Below are 11590 nucleotides of genomic sequence, written 5' to 3' on the forward strand. Positions count from 1 at the left end.
TTTTCGGGTTTTCAAATGCCACGTTCATCAGAGACGCTGCACACAAGCTAGCAACAAAGATGGCGACGATTCTGAGTCTTGTAACTTTCTGTTTGTCACTGGTATTCCATGCAAATGGTTTGTCATTTACATTATCAGCAGGCAATAAGAAGTGCCTAAGGGAAGAAGTTCACAAAGATATCCTTGTAACTGGCGAATACAAACTTTCAGACGCCCCTATTCAAACACATTTGACGGTATGTTTTTTATACTCTCCACTTCTTTCACTGACAATTCAATTCAATTCAATTTCAATTCAAAACATATATTTACCCGAAGGAAGGGACACCAAGTTTAGAAACCTAATTACAAATGGTGCAACCTGTACCGTCAGACCGTAAGGATAGCTTGCATCAGTGGAGGCTAACATGGATAGCCCTCAAATGAATGACCTGGTTGGTCTTTAAAATATAAACTTAAATTAAAACAAAAATGGTAGAGTAGAGCTGCAAGCGGAGCTGCATAGTTCCAGCAATCTCAATCATCGAACGGAATCAACGATCGAACCAGTCGAACCAAATCAAACGCAATCGACCGATTGAAATTCGATTGTCGAACGCAATCAAATCTCAATCGAACGTCAAAATTCTGGGAAATATTCGATTTGGTTCGATTGTTGTTCGACTGGTTAGATCGTCGATTCCGTTCGATTCAGATTGTCTGGCTTTATTTTTGCAGCTTCCCAACATCCAAACTCTCAAACATCACAAGCCGAATGAAATTAATTTCGATTTCCCGTAGAAATTATGCGATGAACAATCCGGGGGTCAATGAATCGACGATCGAACGCAATCGAACATCAATCAAACACAATCGAATATCAATTGAATCTGAAAATTGCGGTAATATTCGATTGAGATTCGATTGCGTTCGACAATCAAATTTCAATAGACCTTTTTTCAAAGAGACCAGCCTGTTGAATAATTATGTAGTCCAGCAGAAAAACAACGATACAGTCATGCATAATTACTGTATCATGCATATTGTAATAATTTATGCATGGTTGTATCATTTTTCTTCTGCTGGACTGCATAATTATTCAACAGGGTGGCCTCTTTGAAAAAAGGTCTATCGATTGATTGCACTCGATTTGGTTTGACTGGTTGGCTGGTCATATTGGGCGTTTTGGAGTTACCACCCTCGAAGCAGTGGGCGCCTTTGCCATTCCGCAACTCTGTCCACCATTTTAAATGAGTTAACAATAGATCTGAAAGGGCGCTCTCATCAAGAGAGATCATTTGCTTTGGTCTCCGGCTTTGGGAAGTAGTAATGTTTTCGATTGTTTTCGATGGAAAATGGTAAGAAACTTAAGTTTACAAGTGTCATTCAGTTTTTGCTGGCTGATAGAATGGCAGGATCCTGGATGGTTTCCTTAACTGTCGATTGAGATCGTCTGGATAGTTCATTTGATTTGTTTTGAAATTTTTCTGCTTTTGGTTGGTCAGGCTAGGCATTTGATGGCTATGAAAGTTTCTGTCCACTAATGCAAGTTACACGACTTCAGGGTATCATCTCTTTTTATTGTATCAAAATATACTGTAATTGACCTTAAAATCACAGCTATAGCCATCATCCACAATAGACAGTCAGGAGTTTTTGCCTAAGGACCACCCTGTCGATTCCCCGGACGATATATGGGGCAAATGTCTGGGGAACGAAAAAAGAATATTTCTATCCCAGGACAAACAAACCGCGTGGCTGGAGAAAAGTGAACGCGTGGTCACGAGTTAACACGCGGACGACACACGGCGGTCAACTAAGTTCATGTGAATGCATCAAAATTGACGCCCATGTAATCGCCTGATCATATAAGTACATTGCGCAGACCGCGCGTTCAGTCCAGGGTAAGTTTAAATAAACCAGCCGAGGCTGGAAGGTCAGCCAATAGAGCTTAGCTAGATAGCTTTAATAAGTGGGTTAACAGATGTAAGAGATGTACTGAAACAGAGTAGACTAAAAATGTTGAATACACGCTTTTTCTTTTATAAGAATAACTTCTATAAGAATATCAGGGTGAGATTTCGGGTTTAAAACAATAGGCCTATTGTTTAGAACAATAGAAAAATAAGAATAATGCTTACCCTCAACCAAAGTACACTATTCTTATAAAAAAAAAGCGTGTAATGTACAAAATGTGAAACATTTGATAACAAGCCTGAGAGCTCCTTCACACCTCCCCCCCCCCACGAGAAACTCAAAGTATACTTCTCTTTAGCATTGTAGCACTGTTTTTATGACATCAAACAATTAAGCTATAGTTCATTACTATAAAATAAAAGAGAAACATAGTGTAATTAAACTTTTTGTTATTTTCATTCCAGTCAGTTATGATACATTTTTTCTGTTCGATGTAGACAATATCCATATCTGACCAAAGTGTTATACTAGAAATAAATAAGAAAATTGCCAAAACGTCAGAAACTGTACTTTTTGTTTTACTTGATAAAACTCCAATTTCACTTTAAACTAACAAGCTACAAACTTTAAGTCACAAAGCGCAAACTCCAGAAAAACACAATTGCATCAAAAAACTTTACAAACGTAGTTCATATTTATAACATTTCAACAGGAACTGTATTTTGGTAGACTTGGTCAAATTACAGAAACCATTTATCAGTTGTCTGCAAGGGCAATTAGGTACGTAAATACTGACTGCTATTCAGTCAAAGCCAAAATTTGGCAAGGTCAGAAAAATATAATTTGCATCCAGTCTGCGTAAATAAATTTTGTAGTTTAGTCGCAAATGATAATCGAAAGCAAAACTTAAAATTCATAACTATGCGGGGAAGCTCATTTTTCCCCGTTTTGCTTTAAACTCCCTTTTGATTGGTCTATGAATTTGGGCGATCGCCTTACCGCCTTAGCGGAATAAACACACGACCATAATAAATAAATTCAACAAGGCAGCGAAGTAGCAATTAATTTCAACTGGGAGTCCTCTCTTCTGTGCCAAGCACTGGCAGTGTTTTTTAAACTTTAAAACAATGTTAAATGAAGACCAGATGGATCTGTTGTTGTGTAACTTGGCGATATAATTCATTAAATTCTAGAAACCATTTTTCATAACTTTCTGCAGTCCGCTTTCTGCAAGTCTGATAAGAGATATGTATAAACTGTTATCGCCATTCATTCCATTCCATTATTCGGTCAAAACGTGCGCCAAAGTTAGGAAAGGTTAGAAAAACACAATCTGCGTCCGGAACTGCATGAAAAATAGTTTGATCAATTTCAACAAGAACTGTATATATTAATATTAATATAATATTAATATAATTGATCAAATTCCAAAGACCATTTGTCATAATTTTGCAAGTCCAATAATAGGAGATGTGATGTCATCATTTGGTTCCCGTCATCTGACCGACCCTGATTTACGGTCAGCAGGTAGAGTTGGAGAGTCGGAAAGCTTTTCCGCTGCTTTGCTGGATTTCCACTGTCGACCTCTGCACGCTCTGTGTTTACAAGTTTTCAAATCGAAGTAGCGAGCCACATGCTAATGGAGAGTAAACCGAAAACCAGTTTATCCACGGTTTCTCAATTTCTTAATTCGGATCAGTCCACACGACGGATTCCCTTTCAACAAGATGTAGCTGCTTCTTAAAAGAAAAAATATTTTCAACCGAATGACCGAACGACCCCCACTTTTTAAAGTAGAAATGACGGGAACCAAACAATTTTTTGCGATTCGCCTTTTAGTCCAAAAAAGCACAATTGCATCCAGTCTTTATCAAATTTAGACAGTAGCTGTACTTTTGTAAACTTTATCAAATTCCAATAACATTATAACACCATCAATCCCACCTAGAGGCAAACAAGAAAAATATGTTTTTATTGCAAAAACGGCAATAAAAAGTATCAGAAAATTCAACATAAACAAAAACTTGAGCAAACGGCTTTAAAGCTTCAAAAGATATAGAAAAAGAGTCCCCTTGATGAAAATCATGTGTTTGAATTGCCGAGTTAAAAAATAAATGACAGAAATTGAAGCTTGCAACAGATTTATACTGGAAATACTTTGGTACAACACTGACTTTTATCACATCTGACTATCGCTTGAGCCGCCATCTTGAAACACCACATTATGATCTGTTAAAACAACGTACGCTAAAAGTAACCAAAAAGTTAACCCGATCGGAAGAAAGTTAAGAAATCAAAGTGAGATCGGAAAATCGGATTTTTTTTTTGCCGTCTTATGGAAGAAGAAGAAGAAATGAATTTTACGGATTTGAATGCTCAGCTTAGGCTGACCAAAAAGTAGTGTTAAAATCCCCGGACACGCAACAAGAAAATCCCCGTCATGCGCAAGATGATTGGAAGGTCAAAAATCAGCAGAGTAAAAAAAAATCTCCTAACTAAGGTAAAAGATATCTTTTAACTAGAGAATTATCCCTGGCAGTTAGTCACACTAGCGTCCTGCCAAAATGTGTATCAAAGATTAATGCTGTGATAGCGCTTTATCGTTTACTTGACTCTCAAGCAAAAAAATGTGGCGCAAAACTTCTAAAGGGATTCATGAAAAAATAACCCGGCGCTTTTTAATGAAATTAACATTTTCAAAAACTTTGAGAAATTCCCTAAAATTTGAGCCATAGATGAAAAAATTTGAGCCAAGCCAACCTTGAAAACTAATTTGAAGATCAACTTCCCAACTTCCCATGCAGTCTAGCAGAATGTTGTCCCATGTTTCGACCAATCGTCTCAAGTTAGAGCAGTTGACTGTAACAAGATGACTATAATGTCAAGATGTCAATTAATGTACGATCAAAAAAGTGTGAGTTGTAAAAATAATTACCTCTATTATTCTGAATCTGTTGCTCGTGTTTAAAAAATTAACAAATTTGTAATAAAAAATTATGTTTTGTATAAGGAGCAATTATTGTTATTTGGTTCAATTGGTTGAGTGTGTCAAATCTTTCAGTTTAGTTGACACTTTGGTATCTTCATTTCGTCACAGCGAAAGAGATTGTTCCCTGCAATGCAGGTTCAGTCTGATTGGCCAGATTTTGTGCCTATTACTTAGCAATACTTTTGCATGCATTTTGATAATTTCGATCTGCACGCATAATTTATGGAAAAAGCTGACTCTGCAGAAAAAAGGAAAACAAATGAAAAATGAAAACATGCACACTTTTTTTTATAAGAATATCTTCTATAAGAATATCAGGGTGAAAATTGGCCAAATCGTAAGATCGTAAGAAACTCTAGGGCGAGTTTCACAGAATTTGATAATAATACAGTCATTTTGTATTTGGTTAACAGAAAAAAACTACTTCCTTTGTCAGAGAGGAATTGAAGCTTTGAGAAAGAAAGGGGGGGGTCGGTACTAAAATCCAAGACATATATGAGTACTAAAAGGTTTTTTGACAATTTTTGACATACCCCCACCTAATTTTTGAAAAATGAATTTTAGTACTAAAAATTTTTTTTACAGTTTAGCATAGTGACCACCTAAATTAGGAATTCGTTTCAGAGAATGGGTCTTTAGACTTTCAATAAAATGCCAACTCTGGTTATTTAAGCTGGCAATGAACCTGATCTATCTCTCTATTCTAGATATATAAAGACTCAAAAACAGTCAAGACACTTTTGCTCTGCTCTACTTTAGTTATTGCAAAGATTGATTGGTTATTTTTCACCTCTAATTTACAGCTTGCTATTTCTTTTCTGTTCAGTTATCCATGGTTCTTTACAAAAACAAAGCATTCAACTTTGAAAACATTTTTTGAAAACAAAATTTCTTGAAGACCCCACCTAATTTAGGATTTTAGTACACATGGTACTAAAATGCTTTAATGCTTTTTTTGTAATACCACCACGTCACTAAAAGTCATGATGTCTAAAATTTTAGTACTGACCCCCCCCCTGGAAAGAAACGTAGTTTTAATCCAAATGTTTACTCAAAAGTCCAAAACTCTCAAATTGATCATTTCTCATGTTTGTAAAAAAGTCAAGTCTAAAAAAGTAAGAATACGTTAAGAATATTTCACCCTCAATTTTGGCACTTTCTTAAGAATACTTGACCCTCATCCAAAGTACACTATTCTGAAAATCCACTTTTTTATTGCGTGAATGCGTGAATCTCGGCTATTTTGTGCGTGAATACGTGAATTTCTCTTTTTTCCCACCAATTTTGTGCAGTTTTCCCGATTTTCCAATGTTTCCCTGATTTTTCCCGAACATTTTCTGATTTTCTGAAAAATCGGGTTATTGCGTGAAACTCAGGGAAAATTTGCGTGAATGCGTGAATTTCATTCTGTGTCAGACTAATCCACCTGCACCAAGGCGAACACGAAAAAAAAATTTGTTTCCGGTCCACCGGGTGACAAAAAAAACACTCACCCAGCCGGCCGCAAAATAATTTTTTTTGCTTAATTTCGATCCCAAAACTCGATTTTTTAAAGCACTCGTAGAAGTAAAAATTATGGTCTTCTTTACCTTAAATCTGTAGTAACTTGACAACCCTACAGGCTTCGGCATAAGAAAAATTCACGTGTGATCATCGCACGCCTAGATTTTGATTTATAGTGGTCTAGGCGTGCGTTTATTCAAATACTTAATTTTCATCTTTTATATTTTCAATTGTGTTACAATATCTCTAGGAACTGGACACTCTCTTTCATTTTGAATATTTATCTTCAATTGCTAAAGGCTCCAAACTGAAATTAAGAAGGGAACTTTTTTGAGAAAAAAGTAGACTGAGAGAAATATTTCCACAATTTTTTTTTTAAATCCTCACTTTATGAATGTTTCTTTTTATTTTACTCACAAGTCAGCATGATTCCTTTTATAAAAACAAAGCTGTTTACTTACTGAAAAGTCCCCACTTTGCTGAATGTTTCTATTTATTTTACTCACAAATCAGCATGATTCTTTTATAAAAACCAAGTTGTATATTAAAAAAAATATTCTTAAAAGTTGAGTTGCAAGCAAGAATTAACAAAAACAATGCAGGGTTTAGTTTGAGATGAATAAAATTTCATTTCTATAACAATGATCAGGATAAAACCTTCATTCCAAGTGATTTCTAGGCATGCATTTTACAGTGGAATATGAAATATCACGTGACAAATCACACGCCTCAAACTGCTCAAACACTGATTCACAAAAGTTTTTCAAGCAAACAAACTAACCCTAACCCTAACAATGCTGTACAAAAAAAATGCGGCCGGGTGACGACGAAATAAATTTTCATCCTGCCGGTGGACCGGAAACAAAAATTTTTTTGGGTTCGCCCAAGCTCTATAATTTTAGAACTTTGTGAGGTGAGGTATTTTTTTGTTTTTTTCTAAAATTATGAACTTGTATTCCCAGGCTAGAAGCAAACTAACTGTTTTAAATGATCAATTAGGTCAATAAGATTGCAAAAACGAGTGGAGAGAAAAATTTTGACCATTTTGCTGGTCCCCATGTGACATCATCACTTTTTGTGAGGCTTGAAAATGAAAGTGAAAATAAGAAGTTCAAATATGGCTCAAATAAAAGATATTCATCCCAAGGTTTCAAAAAATATCACAACATATATCTGAAAATCAATATTTCAGAAGCTATAAAAGAAAATAGCTCAAAAAATGACGTCATCGGCAATTCAAAAATCATCAAAATCGAAAATTTTTTGTTTCATTTGATAGAGGATGAGCTAGGGAACAAAGAGTATTACTACAAAAAAATCGCCTAAAAAATAGGCCCCTGTCAGCCAAATTGTAATTCATTAAATTTGCCTGCAAAATGTTAGGTTAGGGCACACCCAGAAATCTTTAAAAGCTTGAGAGTCAAGTCAAACGCATTTCACAAAATAACGTTTTTCTTAGCAATATTTATTGCCCTCTATCAAATGAAACAAAAAAAAAATTAATTGCCGATGGATGACGTCAATTTTTTAGCAATTTATAAATTTGATCCATGCTAGCCTCAAAAATTAATCAGAGAAAAATCTACAGGTCAAAAGACACCCACCTAGATCCATTCACAGCCAGACAGGCTTTTTCCTGATATTTCACCATTTTTGAGCAGCAATTATTTTAATTCAGCATGTAATTGAGGCCTTATAAATGGAAGGGCTAGCTTGGTAATTGAATAACAAATTTTAGGTGGTTGAACTTTAGCAATCAGTCCTTTAATTTTGTTTCTAGCTTTCAATTTTCATGACATTGTCTTAGGATTTGGAACTTGATTCAGTTAACTATCATCCTTGTTGTTGCAAACACATCTATAGATGACTGATGTATTTTTTTCTAAAACTAACCTTTAACAACTCTGCATTGATAGAATCATTATTATTAATATTATTGGGATAAGTTAAGATTTCTCCTTGGTTCCCTCCACTTGAAGAATTGTCACAAGCAATCAATTGACTGCATTCTCTAATTCATTGTCTCTTTGCTGCTTATATAACTTAAACGACTCCCTGCAGCAAAGAGACAATATTTGAAGTTTGGTTTTTTTATTCAGGCACCATTTTTCAATTTCTACTATTCACTATAACATTTTCAGGTGATTGACACAAATGGACATGTTTTGTACAAAAAGGAAGAAGCTTCCAGAGGAAAGTTCGCTTTCACTACTGATGATTATGATATGTTTGAAGTATGTTTCCAAAGTGAAGGTAAGCAACCCCGACCAACTATTACTCATTTTCTAGCTGTTATTTGCAAAGTCTTATTGGATATTACATATACGAGAAATTAATTCTCAACTTCAGTTGAGCTAGATAAAATCTGAGAATGTCTGTCTGTCTGTCTGTCTGTCTGTCTGTCTGTCTGTCTGTCTGTCTGTCTGTCTGTCTGTCTGTCTGTCTGTCTGTCAGTCACCTCAAAACTTTGGGGCAGGCTGGAGACTTTAAAAATGGTCCGATTTGGCTGAAATTTTGCACACTTGATCCTTGGGTGAATCCCTAGTTGTTTTTTTCATTTTTAAGGGCGTGGTCACGAGTTTTAGTCTCAAAACGTGGCTAAAACTTTAGAGCAGGCTGGAGACCTCAAAAACGGTCGGATTTGGCTGAAGTTTGACACCCTTGTTCCTTGGGAAAATATTTTGGGATGATTTTTTATTTTTCGAAAATTATCATTTTTGAGGCCTGGGGACGAGTTTTTAGCCTAAACGAGGCTAAAACCTATTTAAGAAATGCTAAAATTTTCCTTAAGCCATTAAGTTTACAATTGGGCCTACGAATTATTTCAAAGATACTGAAGTTTAGCCAGTGCGGTGAGCACGTTCGAGAGTATTATATTAAAATATTTAATATTGTATTAGAATATTTAATATTATATTAAAATATTTAATATTATATTAAAATATTTAATATTATATTAAAATATTTAAAATGCATTAGTTTTTCCATTTGATAATCTTTTGATCACTTGGTTGGTAAGCCATCCAAATCAAATTAAATTGTTTTTTTTTTTATAATCAAAAAGAAGAAAGATTATAAAGATCATATTTGACAACGCTTCAAGCAACATAATAGTTATTTTCTTATTGACTTTACAGGAACTCACGGACAAGGAATTGATCGTGAAATTTCATTAGAAGTCAAAACTGGTGTAGAAGCTAAAAATTATGATGACGTAAGTATGATGAAACCTTTTTGGTTTGCAGGGTTAAAACAGGCCCACCAAAACCTAGAAAAAATGTGTTTTTTTTTTTCAAAAAAGTTACCAGAGATCTTTTTACGGACATACTGTATGAGATACAAGCCAGGGAGTTTCTGTAGAGCCAGAGCCAGGAAACTATGTTTCTTAGATTCATATTTCATATTTGGCGCACCGAATAAAAGACTTTCTTTTGTAAAAGATTGACTGACTTCAATTATTCGACCAAAGATTTTAAGATGTAATTTTACTTCACTTTACAGCTTCAAAAGACTGAGAAATTGAAACCAATGGAATTAGAATTGAAGAAACTGGAAGATTTATCCGAAGCTATTGTCAACGATTTCGCTTACATGAGAGCGAGAGAAGAACAGATGAGAGATACTAACGGTAAGATCGACTTTTTCTTTTACCTTATCGGCCCATTTTACACCGGCCCTTATTGGCGTTATCTTTGGGCTCGTGGCGTAATAAGGGCCGGTGTTAAAAGGTCCGGCGTAAAAAGAGCCGATAAGGTAGTTGTAAACTATATGTAAATTTTCTTTGTTCAGCCAAGGATCTTAAGTAGGATTCGGAGATTAATTAATAGCATTTTGTTTCATAATTTGGAAAAGTTTGTGAAATTTTTGCTTCAGCGTACAAGCAAGGTGAGTTAGCAAATTCAGGTAAATTCGATAAAAAGTAAGAAAACAGCCAAGTCTCAAGAAAATTACTGTTTTTCGCAAATCGAATCATTACATTAATCCTTTTTATCTTTTTTTTAATTCACAGAATCAACCAGCGACCGTGTCTTATACTTCAGCGTTTTCTCCATGTTATGTTTAGTTGGGTTGGCCATGTGGCAAATCTTTTATCTTCGAAGATTTTTCATTGCCAAGAAGCTTATCGAAAACTAAAATGGAAAAAAACGAAAACATTCAAAAAAGCATTCACCTACAATATCTGCTCTGTGGAAAATATCTAATTTACATCTATTTTACTGAAATGTTTTGCGATTTAGTATTAAAATTAGATACCTCAACAAAAATGTAATCTATTTGACATTGTCCATCCGTTCTCGGATTTGTCCATCCGTTCTCGGATTAAATATCTGTTTTTAAGTCAAATCTCTTAAAAAATTGATGTTTAGAAAGAGATTTCGTTACTCCCTCTAAATTTGTTGCCTTTTGTTTGAAAATAAGTGATACATTTTAAAAAGACTTTTCTAAACTCTTAAAAATCTTCACAATGCTTAACCCTTGTTCTATAGGCTCTTTTCTAAACATCCATTAGCTTTTTCCATTTCCTTGTTTAGAAAACAGTATTATATTCTATGTATTCCTTGAATAATTTTGTGTTGATATTTTTATTTTGTGTGATATTCCAAACCAACCAAATAGGTTTTGTATATTTCAAACTAAAGAGGAATTTTGCAATTTTTTTTTGGGTGCTGTGTGGTGTAGTGGCATTGAGTAGACTAGTTTTCAAATGTCAATATAGCTTGACTTCTTACATCCACTTCTTTCTTTCTTTCTATACTGAATACATCATAACTCTTTTTAGTTTCTGAATATTCCCCTCGCAATTTGAACACTGTACTTTATAGTTAACAGAACAATATTCAATTTCCAATTTTGAGTATAAATTTTTCGATTCTATGGTACAGCTATTTTGGTAATTTTTTCTCGACGACTTTAGAATTTTAACAATTATTTAATTTCATAGGCTGGAAAGTAAACATTGAAATTTTTAGATTTTTTACTTTCTCCACGCAATTTTTAATGAAAATACAAACTTAAAATCCTATACGGCTAATACTTGTCTCAGGTTTATTCGAAATTCCTCTCCTAGTTGGATATTTCCGCATCTTTAATTTAACTTTTTTATTAACAGTTGCAATGGTTTTTATTAATTTATTTCAAGAAAGTCAAACTCGCTGTTCGATTTAGTTCAATCTTTCTATCTTTTATTTTAAACTGCCTTTA

At 34.4% G+C, this 11590-nt stretch overlaps 1 protein-coding gene across 1 annotated transcript; it reads left to right on the plus strand.

Moving 5' to 3' along the window:
* On the plus strand, nucleotides 1-11413 carry LOC136810483 (transmembrane emp24 domain-containing protein 10-like). Its single transcript, XM_067067049.1, has 5 exons — nucleotides 1-236; nucleotides 8530-8641; nucleotides 9526-9602; nucleotides 9890-10016; nucleotides 10398-11413. The coding sequence occupies exons 1-5, from the start codon at nucleotides 60-62 to the stop codon at nucleotides 10520-10522; spliced, it is 618 nt and encodes a 205-aa protein (XP_066923150.1). The 5' UTR covers nucleotides 1-59; the 3' UTR covers nucleotides 10523-11413.
* The last annotated feature ends 177 nt before the right edge of the window (nucleotides 11414-11590 follow it).

Source organism: Clytia hemisphaerica, unplaced genomic scaffold, assembly GCF_902728285.1.
Source record: "Clytia hemisphaerica strain Z4C2 unplaced genomic scaffold, Clytia hemisphaerica genome assembly, whole genome shotgun sequence".
In the NCBI taxonomy this organism is placed as follows: domain Eukaryota; kingdom Metazoa; phylum Cnidaria; class Hydrozoa; order Leptothecata; family Clytiidae; genus Clytia; species Clytia hemisphaerica.